Source organism: Athene noctua, chromosome 5, assembly GCF_965140245.1.
Source record: "Athene noctua chromosome 5, bAthNoc1.hap1.1, whole genome shotgun sequence".
Taxonomy (NCBI): Eukaryota; Metazoa; Chordata; class Aves; order Strigiformes; family Strigidae; genus Athene; species Athene noctua.
The window spans coordinates 50895286-50920167 of NC_134041.1; the positions used below are offsets into that span (position 1 = coordinate 50895286).

Sequence of the window (24882 nt, forward strand, 5' to 3'; positions counted from 1 at the left end):
TGCAAAGCTGGTATTAATTTTCAGGAGTAAGACGTTTAACTTACTAATGCTGACTTCTAAAACTGATGTTAGAGAAAACAAAACAAAACTCCCCTTTGTGGAATAACCAAGCGCCATAATTTTAGTGCTTCAAGAATTTTCAATTTTCATCAATTTTGTGTGTACCTTTCTGAGTAAAACTTTTAAATAATTTAGTTTGTCATTCAAATACAAATTACAACAGTTCTCCAAATCATTCACAAAAAATCATTTTGATGTTGACAGCCTGCAGGTTGTCTTTGACTTGCCACAGCAGTATCTCTTGCAGTTGCCCATATTACATCAGTTTCTGCTTCTCACAGAATCATTTATATTTTACATGTGAAACAAGATGATATGAATGTAAAGTACCGTCTTAATCTAATTACTGTATTCAGCATTCAATAGGAGTTTATACTATTTATTCCTTTTGCTGAACCGCCTGCTACCGAACAATTACACAGTGAAGGAATCCAGAGATTTTGTTTACCATGAAACTACACTGATTCATATAAAAAATGTGGCAGTCTAGCAATTAATCAATTCCCTGTCTCTAGATTGCTCCCAGTGTTACTTGTTCATACCATCAACAAGATTGGTTTTGAGATCTAGCATGATAAATCTCAACGTTGCCATTCCTAATTTGCTGAAGAGTCTTCCCACTTTTCCCAGTGCCTAATGACCTCCTCTTCTTTGACTTGTCTGCTGGCTGACCTAAGGCTCCACCTGCACAGTCTTCAGATGTGCAGACCATGACTCGCACAGGTTTCCTGGTTTTCCCACAAGAGGTCAGGGTTGTGTTATTACAGTGTGCGGCCCAAGCAACAATTAGCACTCATTTTGTTCATTACATTGTATTGTTATCCTTGTATACAGAGTGAGCAAGAAAGTTTCAACCTAATGTTTTTCTTCACATTAAAAATGTATATGCCACTCCAACTTCATCGTTATTATGTCATCCAAACACACTAAAATTCAGTGGCTGGTGTTAAAAATACTGCTACCTGTATGATCAGAAATTGTAATCTTTTACTTGAGTTGTGTAGTATTCCCTGTACATACCAGTTGACAAATTTAACCTCAGAGCAAAAAAACAGAAGTATTTGTAAATTTCTTTTTCTGTGGATTTGCATTCCTTCTCGTCTAAATCTTCCCATTGCACGAAAGTAATTCCTGTTTTCTCATACGTTTTCTCATCACGCATAACACAGCACACACAAGGGCTAGGCAGATTTCTGGCGTGTGCTGATAGCCTGGTTAGCCAGTACACGGACATTTGGATGCTGTCCCTTGGAAAACTGTAGTTAAAAAAGGGTTCATCCCAATTTTCCTTTAGGCTGAGTAGAACTAAGGAGGGTCTGCAGTGCTTGTTAATTAAAAAGAAAAAGGCCCACTTGTAGTATCTTAGTAACTTAAGACATTTTTGCCCTCTACAAATGTAGGTTAAAAACCAGCCAGTGCTTTCAAAAGTACTATGAGACCATTTTCAAAAACAGGAATGCAAGAATGATGGACAGGGAATACATTGCATAAGTCTTGTTTCCTTAGAAAACCATGCTAAAATTAAAAAATATCAAGCATAGGAAATGTGAGAGGTATAAAAATGGTAGACAAATTCTAAAGCATGACAAAGTTTCCTTTCTAAAAATTTATTTTATAGACCTGGTCTATGGTAAGAGTAAAGTACACCTGACATGACGAGAAAACTTAGTGTAGTACAAAACATTGTTTACACATATTTAAACCACTCAGTTTTATTTCCAATTAATGTCTATAGTAATATATTGTCTGCTAGCTCATTAATTAGATGAGTTTTTTAACTTTGTAGATGCACTTGTTAGGACATTTATGGGTGAGTAAACAGCTAATTTTAAATTGGAAAAGGTTAGGAAGAAGAGGGAGATGGAAAACAAAGAAGGGAAAGAAGAAAAAAAGGCACGGTAAATTTAAAAAGCACAGGTGTGATTTTCTATTTTACAGCTGGTGTCCTTATGTGATTATTGCTTGGTGGCATATCTGAGTTGCCCAAGGATAGAAATGTCAATACAAACACAATTTTCAGAATAATTCAAATGGAATTACTACTCACAGGCGCTTCAGTTCTGAAAGTCCATGGAAGGCCCCTGGCTCAATTGTGCTGATCAAATTATTCTTCAGATCTCTAGAGAGACATAATAGAAGGAGCAATTAATTATCACTTTACCTGCTGTACTACTGTTATAGACAAGGAGTGTGAAACGCAATGCAGTTCTAACCTTTATTGGTCTTAGCTAAAACCAAGAATTAATTTCTTTTAGAGAGTAACATCAAAAACATTACCTCATTTGAAGTTTATAAAATTATATTTTCCCAAGATGGTTAAGATTAGATGTTAAAAAAAAAAAAATCTGCATGTTTTAATTCTTCTCCTATTTATACTTTTCAAAACAAGCTTTCCAGCCATTCTTGCCTCAGGAAAAATGTTTTAATCAATGAGTGAATAAAATAGTCAGCAAAGTAAGAACCTTTTAGTTTGCTTATTCATTGTGCTGTGCACTTTACACTTAATAAATTTCTCATTTCCACCTAATGTAGGCAAAGCAGCTGGCATGTGAGACATAAACAGATAGGTCAGGTTTCTGTCCTGAAATACAAGCATTTTCTCATATTTGGCAGACAGGTGCTTAATTTTGCACTTGGTGACAATCCAGAGGATTGGTTGTTGCATATAAAGACTATTTCACTGGCATTAGTAATCTCATCTGCTCTTGGCACAGTGCTTGGGGCCATGACATTGCTCTCAGCTCAGTCCCCATAGAGATTTACTGCTGAATTGTCTCAAGACTCTTGTGATGTGAACCCTGAGGAAATGCCTTCAGTACAATTAGTTAAACAGGCCTAGGAGATAAATGCTATAAATTCTTATAGAATCAGTGTTCATCTTCTGACAATCTGCAATTCATAGGAACAACTGGTACATGGTACTATCAGTGTTGTTTCCTAGACTGGCCACTTCCAGGATATTACAGCACATACACTGTTCAACTCTGCTGAAGTATGGATGTATCAACAGCCACAAGTCATCTTATTTATGACTTTTTATGTTACTGCAAATAAAATGCACACTAGGTGAAATCTTGGTTCCACTAGCTGCGATTGCCCTCAATAGAGCAAGAATTCATTCCAATGTTTAGATCACAGTAGGATGTATTTTAATTTCAAAGTCAAAATCATAAATAAGTATGTCTGTATTTTGGTAGTAATTTTTGCAGATCTTTCTAATACAATTCCATAAACTTGTGTGTCACACCCATTTAATTTTAGTGATGATGTTGATGAATGATCTGTCCCTAACAAAGATCTCAGACTCTTAGCAGTGAAGGTCAGCTTTCAGCTTGCAATATGGAACACTAAGGGTCCTTAAGAAGGTGATAAGAGATTCTGATTCCTTATGTACAAGATGCTTTGTCTTACATATAAGAAATGCAGAGCTATTAAATGCACAGCAGACCAAGACTTCAAGTTTGATGGAAAAAAAAAAAAGAACTGGAATATCAACTCAGTTTAGAAAATATAGATACTCAGTTGCTTAACTTGTAAAATCCTAACAGTAAACAGGATTTAAGATAATCACTTAGCATTTATTAAAGTCTACTCAGCTCAAAGAGGGACCTGGGGGTGTTGATTGACAGCCAGCTGAATATGAGCCAGCAGTGTGCTCAGGTGGCCAAGAAGGCCAATGGCATCCTGGCTTGTATCAGGATTAGTGTGGCCAGCAGGGACAGGGAAGGGATCTTCCCCTTGCACTTGGCGCCGGTGAGGCCGCACCTTGAATACTGTTCAGTTTTGGGCCCCTCACTACAAAAAGGACAGAGTTACTCGAACATGTCCAGAGAAGGGCTACAAAGCTGGTCAAGGAATTTAAGGAATTGATATCCCCATGGAACACATGTCCTATGAGGAGTGGCTAAGGGAACTTGGGGTGTTTAGTCTGGAGAAGACGAGGCTGAGGGGAGACCTCAACGCCCTCTACAGCTACCTGAGAGGAGGTTGCAGAGAGCTGGGTTTGAGCCTCTTTAGCCTAGTAGAAAGTGACAGGACAAGAGGTAATGGCCTCAAGTTGCGCCAGGGAAAGTTCAGACTAGATATTAGGAAGTATTTCTTTACAGAACGGGTTGTTAGGCGTTGGAATGGGCTGCCCAGGGAGGCGGTGGGCTCCCCATCCCTGGAGGTGTTCAGCCCTGTGCTCACCCCTGGAGTAGGGGCGATTTAGAGCTTAAGGATATGCTGTAGGTGGGAACTGTGCTAGGTGAACAGTTGGACTAGATGATCTCCAGGGTCATTTTCAACCTAGATGATTCTGTGATTCAAAGGTTATGCTGCATAATCAGCAAGGTATACTACACAGGTATAATATGTGGCAACATCACCTGGCCAATAATTTTAAATTACCATTCCTTTGTTCCAGCTTGATCTGCATAGTGTTTTTATCATGACTATGTGTTGCACCTGATTATGTGACATTATTGAAATAGGACTAGGAGAAAAGTAGGAAAATTTAAATCAAACAATACCTATGCTTTGAGTCTTTTTAGAATGTAAGTATTGCAAAGCATACAGGTTTACTTATTAGGAGTACCTGTGATTAAGTAACAACTGAAGTTACAAGCATTCACCAAACTGAAATATTGTGAAAATTTTTAGCCATGCATGTCTGAAAATCAGTGGTTTTGTTTCTTATTGTTTTTATCATAGCTTGTTTTAGATATTTCTGAGTTCCTTTTTCTCAGTTGCCTTTTTCATTAATAAACTATTATCTGTTCATTATGCAAATAAACTCACTAAAATATGCTAATCTCAGCACAAATACAGGGGATATTACACAAACATATTAAAAAATGCACCAGCTATTCCAGTTGTCCAGTACTGATGCAACATTTAAACAGTGATGCATGACTGTATGCATGTACAGATACTTCAAGCATATGCATTACATGGCGTAGGTTATTTCTACTTGGTGGAGCACCAGTGGTAATCCCTCGTTTGTTGCTAAGCTAGTATAAACCATAAAGCCCAGAAGTGCTTCTTTTTCCATGCTACTGTGCCGTACAGAGATAAGTATGCCTGTACTGCCTGGGAAAGGGAGTGAGTCAGACAGAGCCCATGAAATTCCCCATGAATTTCCTCAAGAAACCAGCAATATGAGCCAGAGGCAAGGGAAGCAAGGGTGCCACACAGGAGGGGAGGAAAAAATGGAAAATCAAGTTCAGTAGACAGGTAAATGTGCCAGAAAGGGGCAGAGCTTGGGCAAGGACCTTGATGGTGATTTGAGCATTCATAAGAAAGTGGCACAGTCTATGACTAATTTTAGGCATAGGTCTAAGCTCTTTCCTCTCTCCTGGAAATCACATAAGCAAAACAATGGCAGAAATTCAGATGTCAAGGTTGGTGCTTGCACTGATTCTTATCTGGCAAAGCACACAACCACCCCATGGACAGCAGCGAGGAATCAGAGTTTACAACCATCCTCTTGTGGGCATTCTGCCCTTCTCCCTATTCCCCAATCCAGGCAAAGCATTTTTCTTCCCTGCTTTGTCCCCTTCCCTTCCATTGGGTTTGGATAAAGGTGACTGTAGCTGATTTAATCACAAATGAAATGCAAGGGATGATGTTTGTTATCATGAAAACACTTTAAGAATTGGGAGAAACTTTAGGGTTGTTTTAATTTTTGTAGTCAAACATTTTCATCTTAGTTCCATGGTACCAGCAGTAGCGACTACATTCATCTATCTTCTGCCTTCATCTGCTCAAGGAGTTGTGCCAATTCCTTTGACTCCAAATTTTCCACACCTTCTCATAAACTGTTTGTACAAACTTCTGTAGTCTCTTCTACAGAGTCCCATCAACTTGCAAAGATAAGCCAGTATGTTTGGTAAAAGTTAATCTACATGAGTGTATTTTTCTTTTGATGGTTTAGGATTTTTGTTGTGTGGGTGAGCCAAAGCCACATTTTTTTCAGCCTTCAAATTTTCAATACTGAACAGTTTTGTCTACTCTGGTTCTGTTCACACCAAACATCAGGGCTTAGCTTTCTCTAGACAGCACTACTGACAATATCCTCATGAATGAAATGTACAGCCTTTTGCTTGTACAGTATGCTAAATATATACCTACTCAGGTTGAACAAGTTCTTTAACTTGCAGAAGTGAGTCCCCATGAAAAGACTGAAAGGACACAGTTCTCGTCACATGGACTTCTGTATTCTTAAAACTTGAAAGAAAAACCAAACCAAAACAAAAACCCCAAGCCAATACTATAAATCCTTTGGACATAAGATGATTTGTCTCAGGCTTTATACTGGCACACATTTCAAAACCACTTAGAGGCATAGTTCGGAGCAAATATCAATATTTGATGCAGGGGAAATTGACAGTTTTAATCATTAATCTTTGTATCAATTACAGACATTCTGTGTCAACTGACAACTCATCTAAATGCTCCACAAATTGTAATTAGGTGACATGATCATCTCATAGCCAACAGCGGTAGTGGCTCATAACAAGTATTAAAGAGTCACTGTGAGTGGCAAACTGTTGGCAGGTGAGTTTTAATGCCAGTCAAAATAACCAAATAGACAAAAGGTCTTCCATTTACTGAAATGTTCTAGTTCATGGAAACTTGTTTCCCCATAGCTTGTAACCACAGAGGGAAAAACAGCATAATCCTAAACTATCATCTACAGGAAGAAAAAAGGCCAGTTTAATGTTAGTAGAAGGCAGACCATTTCAAGGAAAAGTGTCTGCTGTCCCGAACAAGACATCTGTCCTAAACAAGACATCTGGTCTTCTTATTTTGAAAATTACACTTAAACTAGGTAAGTCATTTTAGAAGGATATTCTCAGAAAATTGTAGATGATTATACTACCCACAATCCTGGCACTTTCTTAGTGATCAGTATTATTCCATAATGTTTTCAAATACCTCTGGCCTAAAAAAATAGGTGTTTTACTTCTTGTAATCCCTGAAGATTAAAATGAATAAAAACTATCACAGCTGTTAATCACTTACAATTCTTACTCCTACATTAGGAGAATCTATCTGCTTGCCTCCCATTTGTATTTTTTACAAAATTACTTTTATTAAAATATTAAATTAGCTTCTTCCATTTTCTAATTTAGCAAGGAGTTTGTAATATTGATGCCTTATAGCAGTAAGTATCAACTTTCACTGAGCTAAATAAAGAAAGCAGAGTAAATTTGGTTGTATGTTTACATTTTTTCCCCAAGAGCTACTGCTGAGGTTTGGCAAAAGGTCATGATCCAAGCTGTGCCAAACAGCATCCCAGACTGGGCCACACACATGCACACATGCATACATACCATGCAAGCGATTTTATCATCAACCAAAAGTAAGAGAAAAGGGAAAGAATCCCATTATCATAATATTGAATGACCACAGCATGACCCAGTTAAAGTCCAAAAAGAAAGCATTTTCTAACTAACAGTTATGGTTTTGCATCATTTCTGATGCAGCATTCTAACTTTAAAGTATCTATTCTGAATCTGAATGACGTGTCATTAGTGGTGTGGGTGTATATATGTAGTGGCGTGACCTGAAAATAAATCAAAACCAAGTGCCTTGTACAAGTACAGATAGATGGAAGCTACATGAAGTTAGCTGTAGTTCTAACAACTGCAGCACTTAACATCAAGGCTGCAGAGCTGCACAAAAATAAAATACAATATTTATTGAAATATGTTTCCCCTAATTTTATTACAGTTGCCAGATGTACTTGCTGCATGGTACTCTGATCTTAACTAGACCTGAAAAGGTAAAAGAACAATATAGAATGGACCATGTTCTCATTAAAAAACAATCTCAAATGCTTACAGTAAGTTAACAGAGGAGAGTTTCCTTTTCACTTACAAGTCTGAACTTATATAAACTACATACAATAACCATTAAGCCCTGTTTTCCTACATGTATGTAAGTAATTTGTATGTATATGCAAATAGTAGTCCCACAGGTAAAAACGCTCAAGGATTCTTTTACTAAGTATCACAAGCTGCTGGGAGTTTATCATCTTACATGTTAATCTTTGAACTGATTTTCAGTTACTAAAGACATTTAAGAGGAGTTAACTAAAACAGCTGACTTAAGGAGGGGAAATCTGTGTTTGAAATATTCACTTCCTGATGGCTTAGCTGAGAGGTAAATGAAACAAGAGGAGAAGGCTGCTAATGGGACTTAGCAAGAACATTTATAGCTACTCCAGGCCTCTCAGCTATTAGACATCTTCTGTGGCCAAATCCTGGATTATCTAAATGTGTTCTTGAGACTCTTGATACTTCAAGTTCACAGTATGGACTTATATAGTATAAAATGTAGTGGGGGAAAAAAATCACTAAAATATAATACAGTCTATTAACAACAGAATCAATTTACCTTAAACTAACTTCTGACATCTTGGGCATTTAGTACCAACATCTATGCCTTTGGTCACTGCAGATTCTTCCCCCAACTTACAATATATGTACTGTAGATGTTTTGAATACACATTCATAACAAGAATGTTCAACTAATTCCAGTACTTCGTTCAAATTCCTGACATCAATACATCTTTCATAAAAAATTATAGGTTGTACCAAGAGGACATCTGTGTTTAGAAAGCTGTCATTATGGTGCTGCAAACTTTCCAAAAAAGCTCTGAGAAGAGCAATCAGTTGTTGAGCAGATGCCAAATACCAGTGAAATATGACTGACTTTCCACATTTTGCATATTACTATGAAACAATAACAACAACAGGAAAAAAAAAAGTCACATCTTCCACTTCTTTCTCATGTAAAATATTCCAGCTAAACTAAATGGCACTTTTGCCCAAGAAATGAATGCAGATTCAGGCCCCTTGAAGAAGATTCACTTTTGAAACATTATTATGATCAGGGTGGTAGGCAAGAGGCACAGCCAATGATGAAAGACAACATTTAGCACTTACCATGCACTCATGATAGTGACTGTCAGGGTTAGCAGTCCTGGATACAGGAACAAAGAATTACGTGATATTGGTAAAATGTGTTTATAGACATTTCAAACACATCCATCTGTGCAGTACCTATCAGGAGCCAGTCACTCATTATTACACTTTGATGGCCTGGATATTATCAAAACTTATTTTCATCTCCATTGTTGGTGAATGCATTGTCAGTCACACACTGTAGACTTAGAAATTGGCAGGTTAAGCAATATCTATTACCTGGTATCATCACCAATAACTAAAGCACTCACATGAAACTCCAGACCTCTTGGTTTTGGGGGATTTTTTAATGAGGAGAGAGGATATTTAATCTACTTACATAATCAGAAAAGTTATGGCTGCATTGCAGTTAACTTTCAAGACTAAAGATAAATCTTTTTTTGGATTATTGCCACAAGATAATAAACATAAACATGCAATAAACACGGACAGTAATTGTCCAACAATTGTCTGCCTTTGCAGACACAGAGGCTACAAGTCTTTTGTTTGTTTAGCATGTTGGTACATGTTGATTATGCATTTTCCTTTAGTTTTCTTTTTAATCCAAGTCATTACTGGTTGGATTACCTAAAACAATAGACCCTAAGGACTGGACAAAAAAATAACTGCTGCACGTTCAAGGTACTAATGACTGGAAATTTCAAACCAGTCACTTGATGGTAATAATGACATATAGAACAACAGAAAGGTCATCACATTTTTTTTTTTTAGTTTAAGAACGATGACTCATTCACATCAAATGTGCTGTGGTAATTTGGTAGTTATTCGTTATTTAGGAACACGCGTAAAAATGTTAAACAAAGTGCGAATAATGGCAGCTGAAACAAAACAGATACAGGCTTTATGGCAATTTGCTTGCTCAGAGAATCCCACTGTATCCCACAGAATGTTACAATGATGTATTTCATCTTAATGGTAATAATCACAGAGCAAGAATATAAGGCTCAGAGTATTTTAATTGAAGGAGCAGTATGTCAAATAAGGAAACGTGAATCAAAAGCTTGGTAAATCAGGATGAACTTTCATTACAAATTTTTTGTTGATACATTTTTCTACATGTATATGTTAGAAAATAACATTTTGAAGGATTAGTTTATCCAGTATAAACTCTAGTTTCATTCTAAATATAGCATCAATCAGAATCCGGGATGCGGGATGCAAAGATGTTTAATACCGGTCTTTAGTTTAGCATTTTGTTAGCTCAAAATGAAATGCATTTTCTAATAAAGAAAAATCTATGCTTTCCAGATTCTTTATCTTTGGCCTGTTTTCAAGAAGAAAATAATTCAGTAAAATATTCAAATTCCAAACATACACAACTGTTCCTAAATATGTTTTCTTTTCCTGAAAAATGCCACAAAAACAGATATATGTTAGGGTTATGTTAGGTCTGAAAGTTATTGGCTATGTAGGTGCAAAAGCACATGCTTGGCAGTTGTAACTTGGGGATTCAAGACAGAGTGGCTGTGCTGCCCAGCAGAAAGAGTCCCATGGATCAGTTCCACAGGGCTCAAGCAGGACTGAAAGGTCAGAAGCAATAAATGCCGAGGGAAGCACATAAAGTGGACTTCAGCGTACACAGCTTTGCAGGCAGTTCTGCAATGCCAGCAGGACATACCTCCATGAGTGTTAGCAGTCATGCCCTGGTGTACGGCGATAGATCTGGCAAAATGTTGATTATGATAGCAAAGCTTGTGTCTATCTATAACTATGTAGAGAAGTGATGAGCACGGAAGCCTTTGGTGGCTGAAAAGAGCCAGAGGCTTCCTTAATTTCTACATCCATTGGGACTTCTCTGTGTGTTCATGCCTAGAAGGCAGTTCAGCATGGGTTAGGTTCCTTCACACATGCCCCGCTCCTTTTGAAAAAAGGCTTACCACTGGGGAAAAAGAGAAGGGGGGGGGGGGGGGGGGGAAGGCAAGATATCAGTTCTGAGCTGAATTCCAACAGAAAACTGCTTGTAAAGGAAGTGGAAAAGTAGGGGAAAAAGTATCCTCAACTTTTTTAAAATGAAGTGCACAGACCAAAACAAAAAGTAAAACAGACACTTAGAAAATGAATGAAAAGTACTGTGTATTAAGTTATGTTTAAATTCCAGTGTAGGAATTGTTATTCCACTTTCTAAAACTGCACTTATTAGCTTGTTACAGATTTCCAGCAATGTGTATTCAATCTTCTTAGGTCAAATTTCAAACCCTGGAATCACAATTTAAAAGCATAATTACAATTCTGAAAATGAAACACTGGAAATTTATTCAGTATTTTCAGAAGTGCATCTGAATTATTTTTCCATAAGAAAACGGTGAGATTTCCATTTTTACACCAGAGGTATCAGGGTAATGAAAATGTGAGAACTATGAAATATACAAACAATTATATCATGGAATTTTGGGTGTTTGGGTGGTTTTTTTAAAGAAAATGTTTGATTCTTTTTCTGTTACTAAACCAATATTGACTTGGAAAAATACAAGCAGTTCTTTATTGAATTTCAATCTGAACTTCAGAGAAATATTTTCTTTCATGACTTAAACCATCCAAAGAAAAGAAGAAAAAATTCCACCCTGAACTGTAAAGGAAAAATAAGTACCTGCAGACAGCCCACAGATTAGTTTAGAGTAGTTCTGAGCCAAAAATTAGATAGTTCACTACTCAGTGTAAAATATGAATGATCTTTCCTATAATATTTATTTTATTGTGGTGTTTTCATAAGACAGAAGTAAAACACTTCTTAAAATAAGGTGATTCAATTATAAAATGTCAAGGAAGGACTCCATCTTTCTGCCTGCTTACTATTTCTAAGTAATCTCATTAAAAGGGTAAGAATCTTCATTAATGATATCACAAAGAACACAGTCATCGATCATATACTGAACCCCGAGGGACCTCATGATGGGAGATGGACAGGACATCACCACAATAACCACCCGCCTCCAGGAATGAGCATACTCCAAGCCATTCTTCCTATTTACCTGGGTCAGGGTAATGCCCAGATACACTCCAACATCACCTAGAGCAGGAAGCCTCTTCCAGAAAAGGAGTGGGAAAAAATTTGAACACTTAATTCAGCCAATGCTAGAGGGAATATTAATTACATAGAAATACTGTCAGTTTAAACTGTTGGTAAGAAGTGGCTTAAGGATAACAGGGGAGAATAGCCTACAAGCAGTTTATCTCAGAGGAATTAAATCTTGGCAAAAGACTGGTCTGGGAATTCTTCCCCAAAGCCTCTGTTTTCTATAAACTAGGGCCTTGGTAATAACTTAGACAAATTTAAGTAATTTAAAAAACAATCATGCATGCCAATAAGAATGCATGCAGAATTGTCTTCTGCAGAAATTAGTTAATGAGCATCCTCTTCAACTACTCTGGAGAATTTCCTCGAGTATTTTCACTGAACAGTTTTTACATTTGCACTTTTTTGTGGGTACTCACCAGAAATTTTAAAATACTTTTTGCTAAAATTTCATATGAAATACAGATGACTGATAGAGCAAACTAGGAGGCTGAAAAGTAAGGAGACTAGAGAATCTATATGAACGTGTAATTTCTACAGATTCTTTAAGCTCATCACCATATACTTTATATGCTATACAATGCATATGTTGTGAGATTTTCAAATAAAACTATTTTAAACAAACTAACAGATTATATTTCTTCTACCTCAACGCGTCCAACTGATACTAATTTCAAGCCAAAATCTCTCCTATTATAAATAATAAGTTGGCACATACTTTACAACTTATCCCCGTTGGTCCCATTTAAAATGTTCTTTTTCAATTATTTCCATGCTTTGTTGTTTTTCTCTTAGTGTTACAGGGTTTTTTAAAATAAATTCTTTTGTTTATATAAATATCTCAGTTATTCAGCTCTAGAATATGCAAAGATTATTAAAAAAACCACAAAAAACAACAAAAATCAACACAGCCATAATAACACACAATAGTAGCTGGGGTCACAGGAACACCCACTGGTCTTCAAGCCCTAAAAGTATATTAAAAAATGGAGGAAACGGGAAAGAAAGCACACAAAAAGGATGCAAGGAAAAAAGGAGTATGTTATTGTTGGAGGTAATTACTGTTGAACACTTAATATGTTTTGTTCAGTTAGGTATCACTTCCTTTTCTATCCTTCTCACCACAGAGTGATAAAACTTCTTTTCCTAGATTGTTTTTTCATACCTTCCTTCATGGCATCCCTTATCCTACCTTTTTGACTTTGTCTCTCCCTCAGCCCCTTAGAAATGGTGCTTTGTTTCCAGTCTCACTACGTAAGGCCAGGGACTCAGCTATTCACTCCCACAAATAAAACAGTTTATTTGTCAAAACCTCATTTAGACATGAAGGGGGCAGAAAAGCCCAAAGGTGCTTTGGGGAGCCACAACCCAATTTATCTGCTCCCTGCCTAGCCAGCTGTGCCATGCTGGTTTCCTAATGGCTTATTTTCAGTTAGTTGTAGAAGAAAATTAAACACTGTATTTCTCAGTAAAGCACACACGCTACACAGAGTAGAAGCATACAAACAGGGTATTAATCAGCAATGGATATCTCACTTTAAATCTCAAAATCATGCCTATATATGATAAATCCTAATGCAGCTATTTCCCTGTCAAAAAACCTGTTAATACCTTCCAGTGCTGGTAGAGCTAGAAGTATTAACAAAGAAACTTTGGTGTCAGCAAAGGTGCTTTATGGGTGGTTATTTTAACACATGTATTTATAGATCTGCACTTGATACATCTTCTTAAAGGATGACAGCATCTGACACAAATCATGTGACATCACTATATAAAATGTCAGATGAGTATATCATACAGCTGAGGTGGCTGACTGCACATCAGACTAACTGAACTTTTTGTGGTCCTAATGGGAAACAGAACCCTAGATGCTCATAAATTCAATTAACTGACTTCCTGAAATGTAGCTAAACTTCATGTTACATAAATTTAAAAAAAAAAGTTTTAAATTGTCCATAATTTAAACAGGTCTATTATATTCCTGTCATCTATGACTACTAATACTGACTTTTTATATAGAACACTTCCTGTATTTTTTCTAATGTGCAATGCCCTGATAAATCTATATGTGACTGTGCTACAGCAAAAAAAAAAATCTTGGTGTCTAATCAACCAGTTTGTTCAACTACACAAGTAACAATTTATATTGCAACAAGATGATGACTTAAGCAAGTGTCCAGGAAAAACTCCTAAGAAACACTGCAAAATGTTTCTACACACCTGCGTTTTAAGAGAAGTATAAAAATAATTCCTTTTAATAATAACTTTTACATCTGATAAACGTATCTAAATTAGTAGACTATTAGACTATTTTAGGTCAGGAATACAGCTACAGTTAACCCTGAGGAACTGGTGTTATTTCCCTGATTATATTTATTTGTTATTATTTCCCTGATTATATTTAATAAAAATATTTGTCTCATAATCATTCCTCCAACTTTGAAACATTTTTATCTTTTATATCTGGAAAGATACATACAGTATGTTTTGCCCTTTTAAAAATTGATTAATCCAGTACCCACTTATAAAACACATGACAGTACTAGACTGTGATCTAAATGTTTTTTCACAAAACAGTAAAATGAATTATTGAATTGTGGATTATGACCATCACTTGCAAACATAATTCTTACTAAACATCTATTAATCTTTTCTACATTCCTGTTATGAACTGCTTAGATACTAGGATAATTAATGTAATATAAATTACTATATTAAGGCAAAAATGTCTTGATTATATGAAAGACATAAAGAGCACAAAAATAATGACCACTGCACCAGTAAAATATGATGGCATGGAGAACTCTTCCAAGTATTTCAATTACATACTACATCCAATTTTAATAATTAAGAACTGATCAAGTCAAATTGTATTCCAAAAGCCTCCTGCATCTCTCCACAAAGGAAACTTTCACAGATAGGGCTTTACTAGCCTTCCTAAACTAAGCTTTATAGTACTGTGCATCAGTATGACTACACTTTTCTTATTCTTTCAAAGTTTTAAATAATAATATGACCAACAGAACAACATCTACCTACAGAAGGTTTAGAAAGCACTGTAACATTTATTATTTTACGTTGATTTAAATACAAAATTATATTCTTGTGTTTCAAAGAATATTTACCATTTAGTATGCAGTCTGCATCGCAATACATAAACCTGGCAACTGGCCTTCTACAAAAGCATTTCTTCTTAAAAGCTTCTTCACTTGTCAAGAAAACGAAACCTGACCCTGGACCCTGCTGTGTGTGTCTCATTCAAAAACACTAAAATATTTCTTCCTTTAGGAGAGATTTATTAATGGGGAAACAATGCTATTTCAAACTAGCATTTCCTTTCTCAGTTGCCAAGCAATCTCAAACCTTCTCAGCTGAAACCCAACTAACTCTCTGCTTCACACAGATTTCAGTTCTAGTTTTAGTTCTAGTGAATTAAAGCTCACTATAACTATTTGTGAACTAGCAGAATCTGACCTTTTTTATTAAAAGATGACTGTGAATCTCCCTAAGAGATGGCCTAATGTGAAACTGGTTTATTAGGGAGCAGGTCACTCTGACTTTTCTAAGATCAATTTTGAATTCATCCTTTTCCTGAGAACTCTGAAAATAGCAGCTCAACAGATCAGCAACAGTTGCCAGAGAGCTCAATGAATAATGCATATGTTGTTCTTTGGAGATTCTTCCATTTGTAGGTTATTTTGATTTAGCCAATATCGAGACATAAAAATTCTGTTCCATTTATACAAGCAGTATCAGTAAAGAATGCTGGGACATAGCTAGTCAAATCATGTAAAATATTCACAAACAGGAGTACAAGAATTGCTGAAACAAAAACCAGGACTGGATAATCTCTTCCTCAAATTAACTGACCTGAATGGCAGAAATAATTTTCAACATTTTCAAATACTCAAAGCATATCAAACTCAGAACCACAGCAATATAGACTGACCTCATGATGGGAAAAGTGTTGGCTCAGCTCCAAAAAAAGCACTTAGGCTAACTAAAATTAAGTGGAACATAGGTAGTAAGTCCCAGAGTGCAATTCACAGTCCCTTCTTCACCTCCTACATGTCTGAATGGCTATAGGTACCTTAGCCTTCACTTTTCAAGTTCCTGAAGCACAGAAATGGTGCCAGGCATGCCAAACACTTTGGAGTTGATCTTGTACAAAAGCTATTTTGGGCCATGCAGACAAGACCTGCCCACACCGAGAGTCTCTGTGAGGCCAGGCAGCCTAAAGCGATGCACTCAGCAAAACCACAAAAACAAAGCACAGCCAGCATCCCAGAGAACAGTGAAGGGGTGAGGAGTGTTGCCGTCCATTTTTTCTATGACAACCTAGCGATTAGAGCTGGGGAAATGAAAGACACTGTTTCAGTACTCTCCTTGCCCAGAAGGGATGTATACCTACATTTAAAACACACAGGAGCTGAAGAAACAGACATGAGTCTCTGTTCCCTAAAACAGTATTTCTGTTTTTATCAAATGAATGTTTATAGCAAAACCCATTTACTCCTTGTTGATGAAATACCCTTGGCACTTGACCACTTCTGTTTTTTCTTTCTGGCCCCATAAATCTTAAATGCTTGACTGCATATTGGCACAGCTCCACTTCAGCAAGACCTACATCTTGGTTAAGGCCTTTCCCACAGAGGTAGCAAAAGTGTGGTGGTCTCAGGCTGAAGAGGCTGAACCTGAGTCCTCTTCCCAAGCAGATACTCAAGCCAGTAGCTTAGTATAGAAGGAACAAAAGCATAATTGCTTTCTTTTATGACCAGGTTTCAAAAGAAAATATGGAGTCAGTTAAGCCTATAAAGTAGAATGGCTTCAGAAGTATTAGGCTGCAAATCCCAGTCCCACAAAGGCTTCTAACTTAGGGCTGCACAGGAAAAAATCATGTCAGGCTTCAGCATTTCTGTAAACCACTCGGTGCCTGTTTAGTCCCTCAGCATGATGGCTGGTTTGGATCCTCTTCTTAAACATCTAATTCTCCCTGTTCACTGTATAAAGAGCTTAGGCCTCCAAAGAATAGAGGAGAATTACATTTTGAAAGTAAGTATCTGTGCTACACATGACTGTGCTGAAAACCACTAAGTCTACTGTATCTTGTTGCTGATGGGAGCCTTAGCGACTTCCTCAGCTAGCAAGCTGCTAAATTTTCTGTTTAAGGGCTGTATGTATTATTTACTACCCATTTGCCTGGGGTTTTGTTTGGTTTTAGCTGGTTTCAGATGGCTTCAAAATAGGCCAAGACTAGAATCAACTTTCTCTTCAATCCAGCAAGCAAAACCCAAACAAGACAGTAGTAGCAAACCAGAGCAGAGGGCATAATTAATGTGACACGTGCTCCCTTCCAACGCAGAGAGCTAAGGTATGTGCTTGGGATTGCAACTCAAATCTCTAAGTAACAGCTCAGTGCAATAGCCCTAAGAAACACTGCAGGCAGTGCTTTGAAAACCCATCATTCTTTTTAATTTCAAAAAGACATGGAGCATACAGCTAAATATGAGTCTGCATTTCCTTTCCCATATAAAACATTCTAAAAATGGGTTAATTCTGGAGAAAAGTGTTTTCCTGTGGAACAATATACACTGTGCACATATTCCACTCTTATCCCTTCCCCTCCACTGATAAGTGGTGGGAAAGGGCAACTCAGAAAAAACATCATCCCATATCTGTCTCCCACTCAGCGTACACTAACCCAATTCTCCAAAATCTCATCACACTGTTCAGCTCATTACATTCAGCTGAAGGATGAGAACTGAGCTGCACCACTAAATGCGCACAGTTTGTGTTTACCCGCAAGAACACTGTATGTAGTGTTGCTTACAACATACCCCGTAATACGGAAGCATTCTTGTTGGCAGCTTTGACAATTTATCTATTCATATCAAAGTGAAACAGAGGCTGTTTTAAAACTGTTGCTCCTTGTCCTAATGGGAAAAGGAGAATATTAAAAACTATCATAGTGAAATCTCTGTTGTCATCAAAAGGTCGTTGATTCAACAGACAAGCAACCTAGTGTTAATGATTTAACAAAACATTTTTCACACAGATTACATGCTCATCCATCACTATATAATATTTTTCACATCAATAAAAGATATTTTTAAAAATTACAATTACAAATAATTGTGTGCAACTCAAATACAATGCTTAAGTAATTATGCTTTTACCTAAAGAAACACATTTAAAACACAACTAAAAAATAATGTTGCCATTGTTTGAATTTAGACTAATTAATGGGAGAACTGTCTTAAAAGAGGGCAAATTTGTTGTACAATTTGTTCAGCAGTCTCCTGATTTGACTAAAGCTATATGCAGACAAACACACAGGCCTGGATTTCTTCACTCCCTTGTCTCTTTTTGAGCAGGTAACGAGCATGAGGGAGAGAACGTAGAAGGCTATTCTTGACTTCATGACAGTAAGTATACCACCACACTCCTACCAAGTAGTATATGAAATAAACATGACACATTAACCATTCAAAATTTAAGAGAAATGAAACTCATACAATAACCAAAATAGTAAAAAGCAATTAAGACTGTTTAACTTAATTAGAAAATAAGTTTTTCAGCTCAAGAAAAGTATGTTAAGAATATCTTGATTTTGATATTGTCATCATAATATAAAAAACATATGCACATATCATTAAACATACAGAACCACAAAATGGGAAGCTTATCTCTTTCTCTAACTGGAAACCTTAAAACAAAATATCCCCCACGTTTTCTGAAAATTAAAAAAAGGTGTATTTATAAATGTGTGTTAATAACATAATCTCAAATACAAGCTCCATATTATTTGAAAGTTACATTGACAGTATCCTGCACTATTTCTGATAACTTAAAAAAATACTATATTGTTTTCAAGAAATTAAAATGTGAATGATTTATCAAAGCATATACAGTCAACGGTGAAAGTGATACTGGAAATGCTTTTATGCAGGCTTTGAAAATATTTTGTAGATAAAGTCAAAATCTACAAGGTAAAATCCAGCAAACCCCATCATCATTAGACAAATTTAGCAGTTTCAGTCACAACCATGTATGCATTCATCCATAACTGATGATGGCAACACACTTGTTTATTATGTATGAAATAAGATTTATAGTCTACCTAACCATTCGTTTTAGTGCTTTTAAGTGGTGGGTAAGTGACTGTTGCTATTAAAAAATTATGAGTGTTGAAAATGTTGACAGTTAGGTAAGGTTCTTCTTATTTGTATTGTTTTAAATGAAGGCTCCTTTCATATAGAGTATAGCTAAATATAGATAGTTGTTCTAACTTTGAGTCTACATAACATATAGGTGACTGATCCAAAACAATGTTATATAGGTGGTATAAATTTAAAATCATTCCCTGACATCCTACCTACAGGTGTAGAAAGCAACAAAATTAGGTAATTCAAAGAAGTAATTTCCATATACCAGTAGACACAGAGAGAGTATGAACTGAACTGTGCATGCATTTCAGTACAGGAATTAAATTGTCTCACGGCAAGATATTTGAAATAATACTTTTCTATCTGTGATTCATTTCCCAATTTTTAAATTTGATTGTATCTTCAGTGTGGGAGGTTTCAGAAGGTATAATACTGCAATTCTAGAAACTTTTGTCAACGTTTGTAGTAAGTTGTTACTATTTACTAACAGGTTGCAGTAGCACTAGTCTTGTACCAGGTAACAGTCTAAAAATCACAGGGCTAGACATGACTAAGCACTGCTACATTCTACTAAGCTGATAAATCTGGCCACTTATGTATTAAATAAAATACAGAGGCTGATAACCAGAATAATTTCAGCAGTTACATCAATAAGATCTGAACTACATGTATGCTTGTACTTCTGTATATTTTTGGCTCAGTGACTTGTTTCCAGGAACAACGACCAAGAAAACAGAATATTTTATATTTATCTTACAGATGCCTCCAGAAGGCGCCAGTCAGGGCTGGAGCTCTTTTGTGCTATGCAAACACATTTATTCCTATTCTGGATAGATACAGAATGACTGGACATAAGTTCACCCCTATACAATAATTTGCAGGATCAGCCACAGATGGTATGTTCTCTGCCCTAAAGGATCAGAATAAAATTCACAGGAGCTTTGTCAATGATCTCTGAGAGACCAGAAAGAAGTCAAAGAAATTCTTGTCTTACAACTATTTCAAATGTAACAGAAATATAAAGTAGCAGCTGAAAAAACTTAAATAAAGCGTGATTTAAACAAATGGCCCAGATTGCTCTGAAGTTGGTGGTGTTCATTTTAAGATAGTTATATAAACTATGAGCATTTGCCTGGGCACAGACTCTTCATGATACTGATTCTACCAAAAAGCTCCTTCCTAACCAATCTTTGCTCTTAGTTAATATATTTATGACAGCAGTATTTAAGGATCTGCACAAGATTTATAGGCCCATAGCATGAACTCTTGCCAGTAAAGTCTTAATTACTTTCAGAAAAATGGAGAATGCGATGACCATGTTTATTCTTATAACCTTTTTTTTTTTTTTTTTAACTAATCAAATATGGCTTAAATGATTCACTGGGAAGAAAAAAATATTCATAAAAGCTCTACAAGACAGTAATTACTGAAGTATGAGAAATCCGCAGCTTTCCCAGTAGCAGAAAATGCCTGTCCCATTTCTGAAAAAAAAAAAACAAAAAACAACAAACCAACTAAAAAAACCAACCTGGCATAGACCAACATTTCTGGCATTTATAAATGTCTGCAGTGTCACCCAGAAAACAGATAACTACTGTATAGTGTATTAAGATCCTTAGTCCAGCTGGTCCATTTTTTCTAAACTTTAAAAACCATTTCCAAAAATACAAAGCATTTTTAATGGATTTCAATGGTCTCTTTCTTCTTTTACATAAAATCACTCAGAAGAAGGATGTTTTCTTAAAAACAATCTGCTATCCAGGTCCACCCTCCCAGGCATGTCCCTTGGAGCTGTTCCCAAACTATCCCCAAAGCACTAGCGTTTCAGCAACTGGAATGACAACTTCTTTTTAATTGTTTGAGATCCTGCAGGCTTCTATCTGAGAACAAAGCGTGCACATAAAGCACATTCTATGGCTATGATTCAAGTTCTTTTGAAAATAAATGATATATTGAAACAATGCTATGTTATACAAAGCAGTCTATCTGACACTGGATGCTCAGCATTACCCCAAATCGTAGCCAAGTTCATTTCCCACCCATGCAATTGGACATACTAGAAGTGCAATAAAGCTTACATAAAGCAACTTTTTCATTATATGCTACCTAAAGCATTTGGTTGATGTTTGAAGAGACTTTACCATGAAGAAGAAAAGATGAAGTCTGTTTAGCAATGGACAAATAAAATAATGAATCCAACACAAAAGTCTATTTGATGATTAGTAGTGATACATTTTAATATGACAAGAACAAGGGAGTATTTAATGAAGTTCAAAAGCAATATATTTAAAGCTGATAGAAGGAAGTACTCTAACACAATATGTAATTAACCTACAGTCTCATTACTGAAACATATCATTGAGGTCAAGAGCTTAGTAGGATTCACTAAAAGAATTAGGAATTATAAGCCTAATGAGGACATTCACGTACACATCAGACAGGATTTCTGAGGACACATAAAAAGAGAAAGTTTCTCTTATAGATTGGTTATTCTTTAATTGTCTTTTCTGAAGATTTGACAATCTTATTATACATGTGAGCTGAAATCCTGACTCAACAACATGAGTAAAGAGCCACTAACTTTAGTGGAGTAGGATGCTTATCTCTGGCACTGGCAAGATACCAAAGAAATTGCACAAATGCTCTGATTTACAACATGATGATTTAAATTCCTCTAATTAAACCAGTAAAAGTCATAATGTAAATGCTTTTAGAGCACTTTAAATCTGCTTAACTACACATAACTTTGTTAGTAAATTACAGAATTAAGCTAAGCGAATTTAAACAATCTCTAAATGAAGTTTGTGTATTTATAAAGACACAGCATTACTTCCCCATAGCCCTTACAAAACAGCACTGAGGTACACCTCTTCCCTCATTTATCCCTCCTTAGTTCTTCTATTAATCTACCAATTATTAATATTTTTACAGGCCAAATGGCTCAGCTATAATGTAAACTTGGTGACAATTGATTTTGTAATCTAAAGGGTTTGGGCTTTTTTTCTTTTTTTCCTCAGAGTTGGCATGCATTTCCCAGGCAATATAGAGAACATCACATTTATTAAATTAAGCCTTGGGCTTTCAGAAGACTTTACAAAAGGTTATGTTTGTAATCTTCAGTGTTTATTTTACTATGAAACCAACACATTCAGCAATAAGTCAGATTTACTGTGAAAATAAACACATTAGGACCTTATAAATAGCTGTTAGAAAAGTTCCGTATGGTCTGCCAAAAGCCCCAAATGATTGGTTCATGAACTTTTCCTCTGTATGCTCTAATGGCTTGAAAAAATTGTTTATTTTTGACTGGTTATGAATAGATGAGGATTATATTTCATCTACAGTCTCCATTAGAGTATCAGGATTTAGAAAACTTCCAAACTTTTAAGAAACTCACATTAAAAAAAATAAACTGTTGACAGGAGCTATACATAATGGAATGGCAAAGTGAAGTGTTATTTTAAAGCTGCATTTACTCAATGAGTTTCTCAATTTACCTGATTATATCCCCTAAAAAAATATATATATATATATATATAACATTGCTCAAAGATACTGCAAGTCTAAATACCTATAGCAATTGCTGCAGCATGGGTTAATGCAAAGAACTGTCTCTGCTTCATCAAGAAGGATCTTACATTGCCTTATACTTGCAGCAAATATGCTTTAACAAGCGTAGGAGTCTTTTGGTGAGAGGTTGGACACATATCTAACTGCACATGACCCCTGCATCCTTTGGTATGCAATGCCCTCACAAATTGGCTCCCTGGGAATAGCAATGCTTTCCCCAGAATCAAGGAATCAGCTGTCATTTCCAAATCACTCAGATCTTTTCAGATCTTTCCAGCACACTGTCTTGCACACAGACCAAGATGCTACCTCCTAAAACCAGGATGGAGATTGTTCCTCTAAAATGCAGCCACCTTGCTACAGCTGTGCAGAAAGATCAAAGACCTCATCCTCAAACCTTTAACAGGTATCTGCAAAATTATATTCCAGTGTTTCTGCAAGTATGAAACCAGCTGTCACTACTTTAATAAAAGGCATATCTGCATGGAGACTGTATTAGGGAAAGGTTTCTCAATACTGCTGATACAGTAATAACAGAGAAAGACAGAAAACATTTTTATTTCATGAAAACTGGAGGCTTGGTATTATTTTCCTCATTCAACACTAGAAAAAGAAATCAGTTTCTCAATGTTTTTGAAGGAAATAGAAGAGATGGAGAACAGCTGAGAGCTCAGCAGGCAAGACATGCCTTGTGACAGGGAAGGGCCACCGTTGCCCACTGTGGAGCAAACATTTCAACCTAGCACTTTCCTGATACTAGGCAAATGCCTTGTCACTTTTAATTCTCAAAACTGTTTCTTTTTGTATGTATAAAATAAACGCAATCTGCATCAGACTGGTTCAACAGAAAACACTGCCAACTCACCTCAGGTACAGCAATGAGCCCCAGTAAGCCCCTGCAATTCCAGCCACCCCTCCCACAGAAAGTGTTACCAACACATTTATACAAAACTTTTCAGTTTTGAATCAGAGAAAATACCCCCTCCCCAGTTTTGAAAGCAAATGTATGACTCCAGTGTCACCTGATATGCATCAGAAATTAGATGACATTCCAACTATGGAAAAATCCATGCAGCAGAATTCCTCTTAAGTGAGCAGAATTACCTCCTCCAAAGTAAAAGGGTCTTGTCTTTTTTTTTTTCCCCCCAGTTACTTTCACATGCTACAGCAGATGTCCCACATTTTGTATTAGTTTCTGCTTGAATGAATAATGGAGACATGAGTACTTGTATAAACAGGGGAAGGTATTTAATGAACATATTGTACATACTAAAGAGTCTGCTTTCTGTTGGAAGAGTGTAGAATGCATTCTTCCAAGTGCATGAAAATCCCATATTAATGATGCATGAGTTTTATATGAATTGGGCCAGACAAACTGTCAACTGCATTTAAAACACAGAATCAAACCTGATAATTGCTCATTTCAACATTATAAAAAAAAAAAAGAAAAATCCAAACCCTCACAGAAAACAGAAGATGTCTAAAATGATAGTATTATTTTTACATATTTTTTCATTAGAGATCATTTGTTTGCATTTCTATTTTGAAAATTCAAGCCTCCTGGTCCCAGATGAATGTGTTCCTCTAGAACTAAAATTTGTTTCATTGTGTTTTCATTCATTTTCATTCTCTTCATGAGCAACAGTGACATTCGAAAAACCAAAAGAAAAGGACAGAGTAGTCAGAACCTCATATTTACAGCATATTTATAGCATTTGGCACATTGGACACAGTTTTCTGAAAGATATTATTAGATTTGTCAGTGAGTGTCCTGCTGCTTTTTCAGGACTCTGTGGGTTCAATCTACAAAGGCAAGTGCTGGGGCTCTGAATGCCTAGCTGCAGTCAGAGCCTCGAGTGAAGCACTGTGGCTTCCTACTCAATAGGAACTCAAGAACTACCAGACAGGATGAGACTAAAAGTCCATCCAGCCAAGAGTCCTGTATCCAACTGTGGCCAGTAGTGGAAACTCATAATAAATGCTTATGTGGTACAGAGTGATGCCTCCCTCGTGTACTGCTTTGAGTTGGACGCACCACATGTATTTCATCATCATTCAGACATGGAGAGGAGACAGCAGTGTGCCCTGATACAGGGATTAC

General features: G+C 36.3%; 1 protein-coding gene across 3 annotated transcripts in view; it reads right to left on the minus strand.

The window, feature by feature from the left end:
- LOC141961026 (adhesion G protein-coupled receptor A3-like) overlaps positions 1-24882 on the minus strand; it is a 290616-nt gene that overhangs the window by 187521 nt on the left and 78213 nt on the right. For all 3 annotated transcript variants that reach the window (XM_074907510.1, XM_074907509.1, XM_074907508.1), the window contains exon 3: positions 2108-2179. Coding sequence is in view for 2 of the 3 variants with exons in the window: in XM_074907509.1 (XP_074763610.1) it covers positions 2108-2179 (72 nt within the window). In the remaining variant the exon portion in view is untranslated. The remainder of the gene's footprint in view (positions 1-2107; positions 2180-24882) is intronic.